At 48.9% G+C, this 19910-nt stretch overlaps 1 protein-coding gene across 5 annotated transcripts in view; it reads left to right on the forward strand.

Moving 5' to 3' along the window:
- Nucleotides 1-2479: 2479 nt before the first annotated feature.
- Nucleotides 2480-19910, forward strand: part of UBE3A (ubiquitin protein ligase E3A) — a 107719-nt gene continuing 90288 nt past the window's right edge. The window contains exon 1 of one of the 5 annotated variants that reach the window (XM_040425118.1): nucleotides 2480-2570. Coding sequence is in view for 2 of the 5 variants with exons in the window: in XM_040425116.1 (XP_040281050.1) it covers nucleotides 2894-3018 (125 nt within the window). In the remaining 3 variants the exon portion in view is untranslated. Of the gene's footprint in view, nucleotides 2571-2623; nucleotides 3019-19910 lie in introns of those variants that run through there. The other 4 variants (XM_040425121.1, XM_040425116.1, XM_040425117.1 and 1 more) reach the window with 4 other exon arrangements.

Below are 19910 nucleotides of genomic sequence, written 5' to 3' on the forward strand. Positions count from 1 at the left end.
CAGTTCCAGAGAAGGAGACAAGGGATGATGTGAATTAAAGGGGTTGTCTCATCATGGACAATGGGGGCATATCGCTAGGATATGCCCCCATTGTCTTATAGGTGCAGGTCCCACCGTTGGGACCCGCACCTATATAGAGACCGGAGCCCCGCAAGGTGGTGGCTGGAGGACTCCGGTCCAGCCACCACCAAACCGGCCCCCCATAGAAGCGAATGGGAGCGTACCGCGCATGCGCAGCCCCCGCTCCCATTCATTTCTATGGGGCCGACGGAAAAAGCAGAGCCAGCGCTCTGCTACTTTCGCCAGCCCCATAGAAAATTGAATGGAGGATGGCTGCTCCCTCCTTCACTTGAGGGGCTCTATTCTCGCAGAAGTGGTAGCTGCAAATACAGTGGAGGAGTTTAAGCATGCATGGGATAGGCATAAGGCCATCCTTCATATAAGATAGGACCAGGGGCTATTCATAGTATTCAGTATATTGGGCAGACTAGATGGGCCAAATGGTTCTTATCTGCCGACACATTCTATGTTTCTATGATATAGGTGCGGGTCCCACCGCTGGGGATATGCCCCCATTGTCCATGATGAGACAACCCCTTTAAGGTGTGGATTCCTTCTAAAGCGGCAACCAGAATTAGGGCTCTTTCACACGAGCGGTTGCAGAGAGCCAAGCCCCATTATGGGCAGCAGAGACACAGAGCATTAACATGATTAATAATGCTCTATTCCTCTCTGTGATCTTTTTACTACAAAATCACAGTGAGATAAAGTTGTTACCGTGATTTTGTCGTAAAAAGGTCACAAGAAGGCAAAGAGTATTATTAATCATGTTACTGATCCGTGTCTCTGCTGCCTGGAACGGGACTTGGCACTCTTTCGCGCAGCGGATTCCACGCACGGGATCCGCTCGTGGGAAAGAGCTCTTAGGAACACTTGTCCCACATCAGATATTTCAGTTGTTCCAGAGATCTAGCGCGGATCCCGTATTATGATTTATCCTGATAGTGGGAACACGGACCTATTCCCTTTTGTGGATCCAGCAGCAAGAAGTATCCATCCTCGTTGCATAATTGGCTACTTTCACACTCGCGTTTGGTGCGGATCCGTCATGGATCTGCACAAAGCATCCGTTCAGATAATACAACCGCATGCATCCGTTCAGAACGGATCCGTTTGTATTATCTTTAATATAGCCACTGAAGGTCAATGGGGGACGGATCCGTTTTCTATTGTGCCAGATTGTCATAGAAAACGGATCCATCCCCATTGACTTACATTGTGTGTCAGAACGGATCCGTTTATCTTTAACATAGCCAAAAAAAGGTTTTCTATTGTGCCAGTGAAAACGGATCCGTCCCCATTGACTTACATTGTGTGTCAGGACAGATCCGTTTGGCTCAGTTTCGTCAGACGGACAACAAAACGCTGCAGGCAGCATTATGGTGTCCGCCTCCAGAGCGGAATGGAGACTGAACGGAGGCAAACTGATGCATTCTGAGCGGATCGTTATCCATTCAGAATGCATTAAAGGGAACCTGTCATCTCCAAAACACATATAAATACCGACATCATTACCTTACAGTAGCCCCCAGCGTGTTCACAATGATGTTTTTCATTCTTCCATCGGTTGCTGCATACTGTAAAAAAACGCGGATCCGCTCAGAATGCATCAGTCTGCCAGCGTTCAGCCTCCGCTCCGCGAGCGGACACCCGAACGCTGCTTGCAGCGTTCGGGTGTCCGCCTGGCCGTGCGGAGGCAAGCGGATCCGTCCAGACTTACAATGTAAGTCAATGGGGACGGATCCGCTTGAAGATTACACTATATGGCTCAATCATCAAACGGATCCGTCCCCCATTGACGTTTAATGTAAAGTCTGGACGGATCCGTCTGAACTACTTTCACACTTAGTTTTTTTTTCAAACTATAATGCAGACGGATCCGTTCTGAACGGATCCAAACGTCTGCATTATAGGAGCGGATCCGTCTGAGCAGACATCAGATGGACCCGCTCTGAACGGCAATGTGAAAGTAGCCTTACCTTTAAGGGCAAACCTGATCCGTTTTGGACCACTTGTGAGAGCCCTGAACGGATTTCAGAAACGGAAACCAAAACGCCAGTGTGAAAGTAGTCTAAGGACAAAAACGTTTTTTTGTTATTTTGATTGTCGGAACACCGAAACAATGCAGTGTTCTAAGAGAAGAATTCCAAGGGGAATACAAGTATTTACCTGCAGAATGATGAAATACAATTCTATTTTTTTCAAAAATACAATGTAAGGAATAAACAAACTTCTTGTTTTCCTAAGAAGGTGACAAATAACGGGAAAATCCTCTGTGCCCGTATATAACGGCACAAGGGAGCAATGACCGAGTTTTGCCCAGTCAGTACGCGCCATCTCCGTGACGTCACCACGCACTGGCGTATTCTTAGCGAATCTGTCAGCGGAGCGGCTTCCCTTTTAGTCATGCACATCTGCGCATGCTCCGCCTACGCCCTGCCCGAACCATAGAGAGAAACTGCCTTACAACTTCCGCCTCCCCTTCTGGACTATCACCGTAATGAGTGAAGGTTAGTCTAAAGTCTATGGTACCGTGCTGCGCTGCACTTTGGGATACCCCCGCCCTCCCCGCCGGTCCTCCCAGTTTGCGCTGCCCGAGGTCCGTGTCTTCTAGCAAGATGGCGGAACTGGGCTCGGGGTGACCAGACGAGAGGAGAAGGAAGCCGCCAGCGAGCCCTATAGTAGTCGGTGACAGTGTGTGACAGCCATAGTGTGCCCGCGCTGCCCCATGTCCGTGTGACAGTGTCGCTCATTCATCCAGTGCTGTCACACGCGCGTCACGTCCCTGTGTGCATGGCCCTGCTGGACTAGCTGGATTGTGTCGGGTTCTCGCATGAGTTCCCCGGACCAGAACCGGCGGCAGCAGCAGCAGCAGAGAGAGGGAGCCCCGGAGCCCGAGGAGAGGAGCGCGCTCAGCCCGGACCGCAGCCCCGGCGGAGACAGGTCTGACACCTCTAGGTACAGCTCCTGGGACCAGGCCTATCCTCACAGGGCTAGAGTACAGGGTCAATGACCGCAGGAGGCCAAGGGGGAGAAAGGGAAACTGGCTTAGTTTCCCATAGCAACCAGATTCCACCTTTCAATTTTCAGCTCTTTTGGAAAATGGAATCTGGTTGCTATGGACAACTAAGCCAGTTTTTTTTTTACTCCAAATTTTGAGAATTCTTCTCCATTATCATGATCTGTGCTTGTGCTGGCTATGTTCACATCACCGCCAAAAATAACAGAAGCTTTGTTTCTGTCAAATGCCTGACGGACCAGATCGACTTTCCGTCAGTGAGCCCGGTGGACGTTTGCGCTATTTAGTCCCAACGTTTTTTTCCACAGAATCTGCAGTGGGGGAGGGAGGGCTAGTGCACATTTGAACACAGACTAAGGGCTCATTCAGACAACCATAGTGTTTTGTGGTCCACAAAACACCGATACCGGCCGGTGTACGTTCTGCAGTTTGCGGACCACGTATGGCTGGCATTATGATAGAAATGCCTATTACAAGAAAAGGACATGCGCTATTGTTTTTTAAGGGGCAAAATTGCGGAACGGATGCGGAGCCATTCATGTGGTCGTGTGCATGAGCCCTAAGGGGGCATTCACATTGCCGCAGTTTCGGTCTGCATACGTTCTGCATTTTTTGCCGATCGGATGTGGACCCGCTCATTTCAGTGGGGCTGCAAAAGATGTGGACAGCACACCGTGCGCTGTCCGCATCCACACGTCCATTCTGCAACCCCCGCCAAAAGGATAGAACGTGTCCTATTATTGTCCGTTTTACAGACAAGGATAGGACCTTTCTAAGAAAGGGCAGGGCGTGCTGACCCTAAAATGCACACGGGCGGTATCCGTGTTTTGCAGATCTGCAGTTTGTGGACTGCAAAAAGGATAAGGGGATGTCAGTGCCCCCTAAGACAGTCCTCAAACAACGGATCCGTAAAATACAGATCCCTTCTGTGTGCATTCTGCATTGTTCTCACTCCAGTCAATAGAAAGGACTATTGTCATCCGCAATATGGACGCGACTTTCTCATGTGCACTGAGCTGGTCAGGTAGGCTGGCCGATGTGACAGGTTCCCGCCTTTCTCCACTCTGACTGAGATTGTGATTGGCCGAGAGCAAGGAGTTAGCGGGGTCACCCTAACGTGGTACTGCCTACTTTGTCGCCCCCTGGTCCTCTCGTTCCTCTGTTGTACATATGAAGTAGTAAACCAGGCGTGTAGCAGGATGAAATCTGTCAGGCTGGTCCGACAGAGAACGACCTGCTAGATGCCGCTGTTCAGCTCCACATTCCCATTGACTATGACTACTTTCACACTCCGTTTTGTGCGGATCCGTCATGGATGGATCCGTTCAGATAATACAACAGTCTGCTTCCGTTCAGAACGGATCTGTTTGTATTATCTTTAACATAGCCAAGGCGGATCCGTCTTGAACACCATTGAAAGTCAAAGGAGGACGGATCAGTTTTCAATTGTGTCAGTGAAAACGGATCCGTCACCATTGACTTGCATTGTGTGTGTCAGGACGGATCCGTTTGGCTCAGTTCGTCAGACGGACACCAAAACGCTCCAAGCAGCATTATGGTGTCGGCCTCCAGAGTGGAATGGAGACTGAACGGAGCCAAACTGATGCATTCTGAGCGGATCCTTTTCCTCTCAGAATGTATTAGGGCAAAACTGATCCGTTTTGGACCGCTTGTCAGAGCCCTGAACGGATCTCACAAACGGAAAGCCAAAACGCCAGTGTGAAAGTAGTCTATAATGGAATCTGGTGATCCGGGCGATTTCCAACATAAATGTCGGATTTCAGTCGGACAAATAACGTTCCGTGTAGCGGTTTTTGCCCAGTCGACAGCTGGCATTTATGCCTGACCAGGATCGCTCGAACACCAGCGTAAAAATAGCAAATTGTCAGTCTCCCCTGTAAAAAATCTAGCCTCTTCCATGTGTTAATACCCAGGTCAACTTACTTAAAGGGCTTTTCCAAGAGTTTTGTTCTGATGACTTATCCTCAGGATAGGTAATCAGTATCTGATCGGCGAGGGTCCAACACCCTCCAATCAGCTGTTTGGGAAGGCATCGGCACTCGCAGTAGCGCTGCGGCCTTCTCCAGCTTTTTCTAGGCCAGTGATGTTACGTGGCCTAGGCGCAGCTCAGTCCCATTGACGGCTGACCTGCGATACCAAGCACATCCACTGTACGGCGCTGTGCTTGGTAAGCAGAGAGAAGGCTGCAGCACTACTGTGAGCGCTGGTGCCTTCTCACACATCTGATCAGCAGGGGTCCTGGGTATCGGACCCCCACCAGTTAGATACTGATAACCTGTCCATCATTAAAAACTCTTTGAAAACCCCTTTAATATGTGACAGTAGACAGCTGGCTGCATTGTGGTAGTGTCCATACCGACCAGTGTGGCTGTCACATGTCAGGTATGGTATGTCATCCTTCTGCCAGAACCATGAAACAATCAGCGCGTCTGATGCCAGGCCAGTAACATTTTATTTTGGCAGAATTTTATGTTCAGGAATTAGGATGGGACACAACTAATGATATACACCCTGTCCTCACCCTAAGGCTTTATTCACACGTTCGCAATTTCGTTCTGCATCTTGCGGAACGGAATTGCGGACCCATTCATTCCTATGGGGCAGCATGATGTGCTGCCCGGACACAGAATTTCGGATCCGCACTTCTGGGTACGCACTTCCGTTCCGCAAAAAAAATAGAACATGTCCTATTCTTGTCCGCAATTGCGGACAAGAACAGGCATATTCTATTAGTGCCGGCAATGTCCGGTTTGCAAAATGCGGAACACACATTGCCGCTTTCCGTCTTTTGCGGATCCGCGGCTCCGTGTATCCGCAAAACATGTTGCGGACGTGTGAATGGAGCCTAAGGCCTCTTGCACACAACCATATGGCTTTTTCAGTATTTTGCGGTTCGCAAAAAACGGATCCACAAAAAATACGGATGACGTCTGTGTGCATTCTGTTTTTTACGGAACAGCTGGCCCCTGATAGAACAGTACTATCCTTGTCCTTTTTGCGGACAATAATAGGACATGTTCTATCTTTGTACGGAAAAACGGAAGGCATATGGAGTACTTTCAGTTCTTTTTTGCGGATCTATTGAAATGAATGGTTCTGTACACGGAGCGCAAAAAAAGGAACGTAAACGGGGGAAAAAAAAAAGGTTGGGTGCAAGAGACCTAAGGCTACTTTCACACTAGCGTTGTTTTAATCCGGCGTTCAATTCCGACACCGGAACTGCCCGCCGGATCCGGAAAAACGTGTGAAAACGGATTACATTTGAATCCTGATCAGGATTTTGATCACAATGAAAAAATGCATTGGAAAAAACGGATCCGCCATTTATGGACTTTAACTTTTTTTTCACATTTTTCGGGTTTAACATGCAAAAGCCGGATCCGTTTTGACTGAACACACAGCGCCGGCGTTAATGCAAGTCAATGGGAAAAATGCCTGATCCGGCGTTCAGTCAAAGTGTTCAGGATTTTTGGCCGGAGGTAAAAATACAGCATGCTACGTTTTTCTGAAAAGCCTGATCAGTCAAAAAGACTGAACTGAAGACATCCTGATGCATCCTGAAGGACTGACTCTCCATTCAGAATGCATGGGGATAAAACTGATCAGTTCTTTTCCGGATTTGAGCCCCTAGGACGGAACTCAGCGCCGGAAAAGAAAAACGCTAATGTGAAAGTACCCTAAGCCAGACACGGGTTCATGAAGCCGTGTCTTATGTCCTGGTGGTCTAATGCAGTCAGTACTATCCTATGGCAAGCAGCTTCTGCTCTAGGATGGGCTTTCTACACATGGGGCGCTGTTTTCGGATGAGATTTCCAGGGCGTGTTCAAGGGGTGAATTCACATGGGTCAGATTGTATTGCTGAAGTTTGTGGCCCATTCATCTAAAAAAAAAAAAAAAAAAAAAGTGCACATGCCGCAGAAACGACTAAATCCAGGTTAATGGAACTTGTCCCAGAAATGTCTGCTGCATGTGAATGTTCCGGAGAGACCTCCTCAGTGCAGGGAGGAGATTCCAAAGTCGGACGCTACTCTCTGGACCACCATTGGCGGCCCCTTTGAGCTGTTTTTTGGGTTTGTGTGCTGGAGACTTTCTCCACGTCCACTATGTTGGTGGAATTTCGATCATTTTTCATGCTGATTTCAGGATGCGGAGCTGATTTCCAACTCTGCAGCGTATCCCTTGTAGGTTTTGTACAGAACTTGTCTGGAGTTTGTGTTCTCATGGTACAGGTAAGGATACGTACGGATTTCATTGCAGTATGTGGATGAGATCCGCTCCACTGCAAATGTAAATGCTACAGATGTTCCTGCATACAATTCCACTGTGGAAAATCCAGTGCGGCCTTACCCTGGGTTGTCCACCACTGCCTGGGTGGCAGTAGTGTGCCGGTAGTTGTATGCACAGGGACATGGACAATACTTGACAACCCTGTACCTTTCCAATCAGATGGAAACCTGTTGTCACCAGACTCTCTCAGCTCCAGTAAGTTCAATTCCTCAAATCTCGACCTGGCCAGGTCCGGCTGACCACATATCTGGGACCTCCCTGCTCTTTGCTGACAGACCATGTTGGAGGAAAGAAAGGTAGGCCATGTCGAATTACAGTACCAGATCCATTTCTTCGCAGGGGTGCGTGGCAGCGGCCTATTCCCCTCTCCCAACTCCGAACACATGGTGAGCCTGCATGTGTATGAGGGAGTCGGAAAGAACAGCAGTCGGTCAGTGTATGGGCTACAGTTCTTCCAGGTGTATTAAGCTTTATTCAGCCTCTGCTGTCCTACATGTAGACGCATCTGTTCTCGTATAGGACTTTCTGCAGACAGGAGAGCGGTCTTTTTGTACTAGAAATCTGGGTCTCGCTCCCCTTTTACTAAAATTCACATCCCCACCGATCCCTTGTTTGAACCTAGAGGCTCTGCTCTCTCTGCAACTGCCGTGGCCTTTGCACTTTGATAGACAGGGCTAGGCGTGATGATGATGTTTACACTGCCCGTCCCTGTCAATCAAAGTGGAGAGTGTACAGCAGTTGCAGAGAGAACAGAGCCTCTAGGTGTAATGGCAACGCCCCCGTTGCTCCTAGAGGCTCATTTGCATATAATAAAACATCATTTTTGTCAGCAATGCTGGTACGTATGAACATGGGACCAACACAGCTGCCAAGTGCCCATGTAACAGGTCAGCCAGTTTCATGGTACATATCTGCTGACAGATGCTCTTTAAGACTGGCGTAAGAAATGCCATGATTGATGCATGCCCCACTATGTGTGAAATCACTCAGAAACTTAGAGGGGATTTCTTATTTAAATTTTAATGCAAGTGAATGCAGCTAAAGAGATTTTTCTCATAAAAACAGTCCCTGTCCATAAGCCCTATTGAGGCATCCGGCGTCCCTCCCTCTGGACACCTATGAGCCAGTACTCCATAAGCGTGTCCATACATTATGTGGTTGTCCATTCATGTGAGAAGGTCAGAGAGACCACCCCTTTATGGTATATTCAGACCTGCGTAAAAAATGCCTTATGTTTTTGCTTTCCTGTTAAAAATAAAATAAAAAAATAAAAATCAAATTCATGGCAAAACCAATTTTTTTTTTCTTTTTGATTTTAATACAATTTCAATTGAATATAATTTTTGCACGTATTTATTTCACAAGGTCCATGCAGAATTAGATTTGGAAGTCTGAGGAGAACTTCAAGCTAGTGCGGCAAGATCCGTAACTGCCATAGACTTGAGGGAAGAGAAGCGAATGCTTCTCCGTTAATCCCTTTCTAAAGGCGGCAGCCACTTCTCTTAAATGGGGAGGGGGTCCTGAGAGTAGGGTCCTATGATGGAGGTCCCCATCTATTAGATATTTTTTGTGTACCCATATGATAAATATAAATCTCTTTGGTGGGAAAACCCCTTTAAAGCTGCCCATATATGTTGCGAGTTTCCTTATAGAAAGGATTCCCAAGATGGTAGCCTAACTAAAAGGGATTGATTACTAATAATCAATTACATAAAACCTAAATGCAGCTTCAGGGTGCCATGTGACTGGGCGCGGGAACTGCATGTGGATTATCACTGATTGCCAGTCTGTACCAAGTACAGGTCATCATCGATTAAAGAGCATCTCTCGGCAGGATCAACCCTATAAACTCAGGCATACTGCCCTGTAGGGTTGATTCTTCAGTGAAACAACTTTGGCAGTGCTCCAGACTTAAAATAAAATAAAAAATAAAATAAACAGGAGCCATTGGCTCCTAAACTGAAAAATTTAGAAGCCAAATTTAATTTTTAGTCGCCAATTTGAAAATATATATAATTATAATATAAAATAAATAAGACTTAGAGAAGATGAGACGCAGGTCACAGTAATGAGCCAGCACTACATATAGGAGAATACAGCACCACATACCTCTTACATCCAGTGACATCTCCTGTCATGAAGACCCTCTTTTCTCTTCTCATCCATTTGACCCAGACCTCCATGACAAATTCTTCAAACCTCAAACCGCATCGCATCTCTACAGAGTTTGTTACAGACGGTTTCAATTTTTCCATCAACCCCCCCCCCCCCCCCATCCTGGTGTCCCAACAATGTCATCCTTCTGCCATTCCCAATACTGTGCCCGTGGTGCTCCCCAATGCCACCTAGAGTGCCCCCAGTAGTAATAATAAAGCCTTAGATTAGATTAATTCTTCCCCCCCCCCCCCCCACACACAGTAATTACTCCCCCAGTCATGTCCCCCCAGTGCCCCCCTTACGGCCAGTCATGTCTCCCCCCTTACGGCCAGTCATGTCTCCCCCCTTACGGCCAGTCATGTCTCCCCCCCCCCCCCCCCCCCCCCCCTCCCCTTACGGCCAGTCATGTCTCTCCCCCCCCCCCCTTACAGCCAGTCATGTCTCCCCCCTCCCCTTACAGCCAGTCATGTCTCCCTCCCCCCCCCCCCTTACGGCCAGTCACGTCTCCCCCCCCCCCCCCCCCCTTACGGCCAGTCAAGTCCCGTCCGTCCCCTCTTACGGCCAGTCAAGTCCCGTCCGTCCCCTCTTACGGCCAGTCATGTCCCTCCGTCCGTCCCCTCTTACGGCCAGTCATGTCCCCCCGTCCGTCCCATCTTACGGCCAGTCATGTCCCTCCGTCCGTCCCCTCTTACGGCCAGTCATGTCCCCCCGTCCGTCCCCTCTTACGGCCAGTCATGTCCCCCCGTCCGTCCCCTCTTACGGCCAGTCATGTCCCCCCGTCCGTCCCCTCTTACGGCCAGTCATGTCCCCCCGTCCGTCCCCTCTTACGGCCAGTCATGTCCCCCCGTCCGTCCCCTCTTACGGCCAGTCATGTCCCCCCGTCCGTCCCCTCTTACGGCCAGTCATGTCCCCCCGTCCGTCCCCTCTTACGGCCAGTCATGTCCCCCCGTCCGTCCCCTCTTACGGCCAGTCATGTCCCCCCGTCCGTCCCCTCTTACGGCCAGTCATGTCCCCCCGTCCGTCCCCTCTTACGGCCAGTCATGTCCCCCCGTCCGTCCCCTCTTACGGCCAGTCATGTCCCCCCGTCCGTCCCCTCTTACGGCCAGTCATGTCCCCCCGTCCGTCCCCTCTTACGGCCAGTCATGTCCGTCCCCTCTTACGGCCAGTCATGTCCGTCCCCTCTTACGGCCAGTCATGTCCGTCCCCTCTTACGGCCAGTCATGTCCGTCCCCTCTTACGGCCAGTCATGTCCCCCCGTCCGTCCCCTCTTACGGCCAGTCATGTCCCCCCGTCCGTCCCCTCTTACGGCCAGTCATGTCCCCCCGTCCGTCCCCTCTTACGGCCAGTCATGTCCCCCCGTCCGTCCCCTCTTACGGCCAGTCATGTCCCCCCGTCCGTCCCCTCTTACGGCCAGTCATGTCCCCCCGTCCGTCCCCTCTTACGGCCAGTCATGTCCCCCCGTCCGTCCCCTCTTACGGCCAGTCATGTCCCCCCGTCCGTCCCCTCTTACGGCCAGTCATGTCCCCCCGTCCGTCCCCTCTTACGGCCAGTCATGTCCCCCCGTCCGTCCCCTCTTACGGCCAGTCATGTCCCCCCGTCCGTCCCCTCTTACGGCCAGTCATGTCCCCCCGTCCGTCCCCTCTTACGGCCAGTCATGTCCCGCCCGTCCCCCGTCCGTCCCCTCTTACGGCCAGTCATGTCCCGCCCGTCCCCCGTCCGTCCCCTCTTACGGCCAGTCATGTCCCGCCCGTCCCCCGTCCGTCCCCTCTTACGGCCAGTCATGTCCCGCCCGTCCCCCGTCCGTCCCCTCTTACGGCCAGTCATGTCCCGCCCGTCCCCCGTCCGTCCCCTCTTACGGCCAGTCATGTCCCGTCCGTCCCCCGTCCGTCCCCTCTTACGGCCAGTCATGTCCCGCCCGTCCCCCGTCCGTCCCCTCTTACGGCCAGTCATGTTCCGCCCGTCCCCCCGTCCGTCCCCTCTTACGGCCAGTCATGTTCCGCCCGTCCCCCCGTCCGTCCCCTCTTACGGCCAGTCATGTTCCCCCCCCCCCCCTTACGGACAGTCATGTCGTCGTCGCCCCCCCCCCCCCCCCCCTTACGGCCAGTCATGTCGTCGTCCCCCCTTACGGCCAGTCATGTCGTCGTCCCCCCTTACGGCCAGTAATGTTGGCACTTTAAAAAAAAAAAAAAGTTTAATAAAAACAAAAAGCTAAAATCTTATACTTGCCTGTGTCCTTTCGCTGGCGCTCACTAGCTGCTGGTACTGCCCGGGATGGTGCGACGCAGACACCGCACTGCTGTGCTTCCCGGCACAGGCGGGCGTGATGTCGTCACTCCTGCCAGCCCTGGGATTTCACTACCAAATAGACCTCAGGCCTGTAGCGTAGGTGATCGTCGGCAGGGCAAGGAATTATTAGCTCCCATGCCCCGTCGCAATATTCAGCTACAGCGCAGCGCCCAGTCGCAAATGGCGACAAGGCTAAAACAAAGTCTTGTCGCCATCTACAAATTTTAAGGCGCATTGGCGACCAATCTGGAGCGCTGCTTGGTCTTGTTCAAATTCATTTTAGCGAACTTAGGGCTCTTTCACACTTGCGTTCTTTTCTTCCGGCATAGAGTTCCGTCGTCGGGGCTCTATGCCGGAAGAATCCTGATCAGTTTTATCCTAATGCATTCTGAATGGAGAGAAATCCGTTCAGGATGCATCAGGATGTCTTCAGTTCCGGAACAGAACGTTTTTTGGCTGGAGAAAATACCGCAGCATGCTGCGCTTTTTGCTCCGGCCAAAAATCCTGAACACTTGCCGCAAGGCCGGATCCGGAATTAATGCCCATTGAAAGGCATTGATCCGGATCCGGCCTTAAGCTAAACGTTGTTTCGGCGCATTGCCGCATCCGACGTTTAGCTTTTTCAGAGTGGTTACCATGGCTGCCGGGACGCTAAAGTCCTGGCAGCCATGGTAAAGTGTAGTGGGGAGCGGGGGAACAGTATACTTACCGTCCGTGCGGCTCCCCGGGCGCTTCAGAGTGACGTCAGGGCGCCCCACGCTCATGGATGGTGTGATCACATGGACACGTCATCCATGCGCATGGGGCGCTCTGACGTCATTCTGGAGCGCCCCGGGAGCCGCACGGACTGTAAGTATACTGCTCCCCACTACTACTATGGCAACCAGGACTTTAATAGCGTCCTGGCTGCCATAGTAACACTGAACGCATTTTGAATACGGATCCGTCTTCAAATGCTTTCAGTTCACTTGCGTTTTTCCGGATCTGGCGTGTAATTCCGGCAAATGGAGTACATCTGGATCCGGACAACGCAAGTGTGAAAGAGGCCTTAGTCTTCAATTCCATATGCTAATGAGGCCTCAGTGCATCTTGACGCAGAGCCTCTGTCATCCACCTTAGCCACTCCCTCTTTCCTTGAGTGACAGGGCTAGGCATACTCGCTGTCTTCCAGCCTGGACCTGTAATCACTTACATGTTCTGAGGAATCTTCAACTGGCGCATGCGCAGTACTTCAGCTTTCTCTGGTGCCGCAGCACATGTGTGGGATTACAGGACCAGGCAGGAGGGCAATGAGGACGGCTGCCCATGTTAATCCAGGGGGAGTGCCCAAGGTGGGAATGTAGAGGAGCTGCAGTGCACTGAGGGGCTAGGGTTGTTTTAGCAGGATCGACCCTATCATGCCTGCTTTAATAGAGGTGATCTTGCTGACAGAACCTGTAAATTTGGATCTGTATGGCAGAGCATGGAAGCTGCTTTCTGAGTGTTTGTGTGCTGCATATTCCTAGTAACTGCTCGCCTGGCCTCATGACAAGCATGTACTGCCACTTTTATGTTTGGTGCTATGTAACATCTGTATCAGTTTACTGGAGAGGAATGCAAGTGTGCAGTTTGTCAGACGCGGCCTGATATAGTCCATAATGTTCTCAGTCAGCTGTGCCTTGGCGGCTTTTTTAGGCTTCTACTTGGAGTTGGTGGAAGGCCTCAGCATGAAATCAACACACAAAAGCTGGTACTGTTAGCTTAGGCTACTTTCACACTTGCGGCAGAGATAAAACCGTAGCATGCTGCGGTTTTATCTTTTGCCTGATCAGTCAAAATGACCTCCTGATGCATCCTGAACGGAATGCTCTCCATTCAGAATGCATGGGGATAAAACTGATCAGTACTTTTCCGGCATTGAACCTTTTTGACGGAACTCAGTGCCGGAAAAGAAAAACGCTAGTGTGAAAGTACCCTTTCTTTTTCCAACCATTTTTAGTGTGCTGTTGCATCTAAAATGAGCTACTTTGTAATTGGGCGTAGTTTAAAGGGTTTTCTGAGAGTCTATTACTGATTGTGGGGGCCCGGGACCCTCGCCGATCAGCTGTTTGAGAAGGCACTGGCGCTCCTGTGAGTGCCACAGCCTACTCTCTGCTCACCAAGAAGGCCACTGTTCTACTGCGAGCTCCGCTGCCTTGTCAAACAGCTAATCGATGGGGGTCCTGGGGGTTGGACCCCTACTGATCAGATACTGATGAACTATCCAGAGTAAAGTCTCAAAACTTATTTTGTCTCTGCAGCTCCTCTTCAGACCTGTGCGTCTCCATGGTTACAGACGACAAAGAAACCTTGTCTGACCCTGCAGTCAGATTCCCTTCTCTCTGTCCTTTGCTTCTTGCTGATGGTGTAGAGTAGGAGAAACGTGACTGCGTCAGTCTGCATAGGAGCTGTAGAAACAACTATGGAACATTTTAAATTATTGCCTATTACAAAATCCGGCATGCCCAAAGATGCATAGACTTGAACGGGGACCACTTAAAGCATCTTTTGCGACTTGTGGGTAATTAAGAAAAAACAGTCCATCTTGTCATACTATCGATGAAGGCGGGCTACTTTTTCTTGGGCCACCGTGTATAATATTGTCCGACTGCCCACAGAACAAATGGGTTTCCATGACAGAAAATTTGTTTAATTGGGAAATATCTTTTTGGCTCTTTCCTGACTCCCATGTCAGTATGGATAAATGAGTGCAGCAGTTTCTGTCCATGACGAGATTTATGGGGCCTTCATAAGTGGCAGATTTTGTTGCAGAACTCCACCAAAGCAACCCCATTCAGAATCAGAAATGTCTACAACAAAATCTGACCTGTGTGAAGGCGTCCTTTTAGCGTTTGTCACTTTCATTGGTTAGGTTTGTGGGATTTGCTTTTTGAACACTAGTACAGTGTTGTACGTAAAGTAAAAAAATACACTAACTGCTCCCTGCCGCTCTGTTCTGTGCTCCTTCTGGTTGGGGTCACCTGCACCGATGCAGTCGTTCACTAGCCTCAGCGGTGAAGTGTCCCCAAGCGGTACATGACCTAGCAATGATGTGTCTCATGGGGACATGTCACTGCTGAGGCAAGTGAACGGCTGTAGCGGTGCATGTGAACCCGATCGGCAGTGGCGCTGGAATGGTGCGGCAGGGAGCAGGTGAATGCAACACTGTTTTATGCCAAAATAAAATTGAGCTTGGAGCTGGAATACTCATCCACTTTACTGCTAATGTGGTATGCTACGAATATAACCTCCAGCAAAATCCAGATGGTAAATACTCGCATAACTAGTAAAGTAACAAGCAAAGTGTACAGTCGTGGACTAAAGTTTTAAGAAAGGCAAATATTGGAAATTGGAAAAGTTCATTATGTCAGGCTGATTGGGTTAAAATGGCAGACTTGACATGTTAAAAGGAGGGTGATGCTTGAAATCATTGTTCTTCCATTGTTAACCATGGTGACCTGCAAAGAAACGCGTGCAGCCATCATTGCGTTGCATAAAAATGGCATCACAGGCAAGGATATTGTGGCTACTAAGATTGTACCTCAATCAACAATTTATAGGATCATCAAGAACTTCAAGGAAAGAGGTTCAATTCTTGTTAAGACGGCTTCAAGGGCATCCAAGAAAGTCCAGCAAGCGCCAGGATCGTCTCCTAAAGAGGATTCAGCTGCAGGATCGGAGTGCCACCAGTGCAGAGCTTGCTCAGGAATGGCAGCAGGCAGGTGTGAGCTCATCTGCACGCACAGTGAGGCGAAGACTTTTGGAAGATGGCCTCGTGTCAAGAAGGGTAGCAAAGAAGCCACTTCTCTCCAAAAAAACATCAGGGACATATTGATCTTCTGCAGAAAGTATGGTGAATGGACTGCTGAGGACTGGGGCAAAGTCATTCTCCGATGAAGCCTCTTTCCGATTGTTTGGGGTATCTGGAAAAAGGCTTGTCCGGAGAAGAAAAGGTGAGCGCTACCATCAGTCCTGTGTCATGCCAACAGTAAAGCATCCTGAGACCATTCATGTGTGGGGTTGCTTCTCATCCAAGGGAGTGGGCTCTCTCACAATTTTGCCCAAAAACACACCCATGAATAAAGAATGGTACCAAAACACCCTCCAACAGCAACTTCTTCCAACAATCCAACAACAGTTTGGTGAAGAACAATGCATTTTCCAGCATGATGGAGCACCGTGCCATAAGGCAAAAGTGATAACTAAGTGGCTCGGGGACCAAAACGTTGACATTTTGGGTCCATGGCCTGGAAACTCCCCAGATCTTAATCCCATTGAGAACTTGTGGTCAATCTTCAAGAGACGGGTGGACAAACAAAAACCCACTAATTCTGACAAACTCCAAGAAGTGATTATGAAAGAATGGGTTGCTATCAGTCAGGAATTGGCCCAGAAGTTGATTGAGAGCATGTCCAGTCGAATTGCAGAGGTCCTGAAAAAGAAGGGCCAACACTGCAAATACTGACTCTTTGCATAAATGTCATGTAATTGTCGATAAAAGCCTTTGAAACGTATGAAGTGCGTGTAATTATACACTGTTTAAAAAAAATAAAGGGAACACTTAAACAACACAATGTAACTCCAAGTCAATCACACTTCTGTGAAATCAAACTGTCCACTTAGGAAGCAACACTGAGTGACAATCAATTTCACATGCTGTTGTGCAAATGGGATAGACAACAGGTGGAAATTATAGGCAATTAGCAAGACACCCCCAATAAAGGAGTGGTTCTGCAGGTGGTGATCACAGACCACTTCTCAGTTCCTATGCTTCCTGGCTGATGTTTTGGTGACTTTTGAATGCTGGCAGTGCTTTCACTCTAGTGGTAGCATGAGACGAAGTCTACAACCCACACAAGTGGCTCACGTAGTGCAGCTTATCCAGGATGGCACATCAATGCGAGCTGTGGCAAGAAGGTTTGCTGTGTCTGTCAGCGTAGTGTCCAGAGCATGGAGGCGCTACCAGGAGACAGGCCAGTACATCAGGAGACGTGGAGGAGGCCGTAGGAGGGCAACAACCCAGCAGCAGAACCGCTACCTCCGCCTTTGTGCAAGGAGGAACAGGAGGAGCACTGCCAGAGCCCTGCAAAATGACCTCCAGCAGGCCACAAATGTGCATGTGTCTGCTCAAACGGTCAGAAACAAACTCTATGAGGGCCCGACGTCCACAGGTGGGGGTTGTGCTTACAGCCCAACACCGTGCAGGACGTTTGGCATTTGCCAGAGAACACCAAGATTGGCAAATTTGCCACTGGCACCCTGTGCTCTTCACAGATGAAAGCAGTTTGACACTGAGCACATGTGACAGACGTGACAGAGTCTGGAGACGCCGTGGAGAACATTCTGCTGCCTGCAACATCCTCCAGCATGACCAGTTGGTTTGGGTCAGTAATGGTGTGGGGTGGCATTTCTTTGGAGGGCCGCACAGCCCTCCATGTGCTCGCCAGAGGTAGCCTGACTGCCATTAGGTACCGAGATGAGATCCTCAGACCCCTTGTGAGACCATATGCTGGTGCGGTTGGCCCTGGGTTCCTCCTAATGCAAGACAATGCTAGACCTCATGTGGCTGGAGTGTGTCAGCAGTTCCTGCAAGACGAAGGCATTGATGCTATGGACTGGCCCGCCCGTTCCCCAGACCTGAATCCAATTGAGCACATCTGGGACATCATGTCTCGCTCTATCCACCAACGTCACGTTGCACCACAGACTGTCCAGGAGTTGGCAGATACTTTAGTCCAGGTCTGGGAGGAGATCCCTCAGGAGACCGTCCGCCACCTCATCAGGAGCATGCACAGGCGTTGTAGGGAGGTCATACAGGCACGTGGAGGCCACACACACTACTGAGTCTCATTTTGACTTGTTTTAAGGACATTACATCAAAGTTAGATCAGCCTGTAGTGTGTTTTTCCACTTTAATTTTGAGTGTGACTCCAAATCCAGACCTCCATGGGTTGAAAAATTTGATTTCCATTTTTTTATTTTTGTGTGATTTTGTTGTCGGTACATTCAACTATGTAAAGAACAAAGTATTTCAGAAGAATATTTAATTAATTCAGATCTAGGATGTGTTATTTTTTGGTTCCCTTTATTTTTTTGAGCAGTGTATTTCACTACATCACAAAAACAACTTAAACAAAGATCTAAAAGCAGTTTAGCAGCAAACTTTGTGAAAACGAATATTTGTGTCATTCTCAAAACTTTTGGAAAGAGACCCCAAGGTATTCGCTGATGGGCATAGTGAGTTCATGGAAGTTTTTATTTTTTGTCACAAGTTAGTGGAATATGAGACTTTGTATGAAAAAAAAAAAAAAAAAAATCATAATTTTCCACTAACTTGTGACAAAAAATAAAAGATTCTAGGAACTCGCCATGCCCCTCACGGAATACCTTGGGGTGTCTTCTTTCCAAAATGGGGTCACTTGTGGGGTAGTTATACTGCCCTGGCATTTTAGGGGCCCAAATGTGTGGTAAGGAGTTTGAAATCAAATTCTGTAAAAAAATGACCAGTGAAATCTGAAAGGTGCTCTTTGGAATATGGGCCCCTTTGCCCACCTAGGCTGCAAAAAAGTGTCACACATCTGGTATCTCTGTATTCAGGAGAAGTTGAGGAATGTGTTTTGGGGTGTCTTTTTACATATACCCATGCTGGGTGAGATAAATATCTTGGTCAAATGCCAACTTTGTATAAAAAAATGGGAAAAGTTGTCTTTTGCCAAGATATTTCTCTCACCCAGCATGGGTATATGTAAAATGACACCCCAAAACACATTCCCCAACTTCTCCTGAATACGGAGATACCACATGTGTGACACTTTTTTGCAGCCTAGGTGGGCAAAGGTGCCCAAATTCCTTTTAGGAGGGCATTTTTAGACATTTGGATACCAGACTTCTTCTCACGCTTTGGGGCCCCTAAAATGCCAGGGCAGTATAAATACCCCACATGTGACCCCATTTTGGAAAGAAGACACCCCAAGGTATTCAATGAGGGGCATGGCGAGTTCATAGAAAAAAAAAAATTTTGGCACAAGTTAGCGGAAATTGATTTTTTTGATTTATTTTTTTTTCTCACAGTCTCCATTTCCGCTAACTTGGGACAAAAATTTAAATCTTTCATGGACTCAATATGCCCCTCAGTGAATACCTTGGGGTGTCTTCTTTCCAAAATGGTGTTATTTGTGGGGTGTTTGTACTGCCCTGGCATTTGAGGGTCTCCGCAATCATTACATGTATGCCCAGCATTAGGAGTTTCTGCTATTCTCCTTATATTGAGCATACGGGTAATGAGATTTTTTTTTTCCGTTCAGCCTCTGGGCTGAAAGAAAAAAATGAACGGCACAGATTTCTTCATTCGCATCGATCAATGTGGATGAAAAAATCTCTGCCAAAAAAAGAAAAAGGAGGGGAAAGGCGTCTGCCAGGACATAGGAGCTCCGCCCAACATCCATACCCACTTAGCTCGTATGCCCTGGCAAACCAGATTTCTCCATTCACATCAATCGATGTGGATGAATAAATTATTGCCGGGATTTTTTTTTTTTATATATATACAAAGTGTTTGCCAAAGTATATGAACACCGCCACCTCCTCAGCTCATATGCCTCGGCAAACATATCTTTTACTGCAGAGGAGAAATCTCGTCTTGCAGCGCCGCATACACCGACTTGCGTGTAATCTGACAGCAGCGCAATGCTTCTGTCCGAATGCACATCAGTGCTGCAGCTAGTCGATCGGTTGGTCCACCTGGAAGGTAAAAAAAACAAAACAAAAAAGAAAAAACCAGGCCGCAAAGCAATAACTTTATTAACTTTAGAACAGAACATATTAACTTTTTTTTAACTTTTTTACTTACTGGTAATTTTTTTTTTGTTTCGTTTTTTTTACCTTTATAGAACAAACATCTCCTTCCCCATGGGACAATGTGCAAAGCGCAAATCGGCCAAAGATGTGGCGAAGTACGTTATGCACTTTATCCCAGGTGAAAGGAGAGGTTTGCAGCAGCTGTGAGAGAAAGGGCCCTAATAGCCCTGTGTGCCTGTCCTGGTGAGATGTGATCCCTATGCT

Source organism: Bufo bufo, chromosome 3 (assembly GCF_905171765.1).
Source record: "Bufo bufo chromosome 3, aBufBuf1.1, whole genome shotgun sequence".
NCBI classification, from domain to species: domain Eukaryota; kingdom Metazoa; phylum Chordata; class Amphibia; order Anura; family Bufonidae; genus Bufo; species Bufo bufo.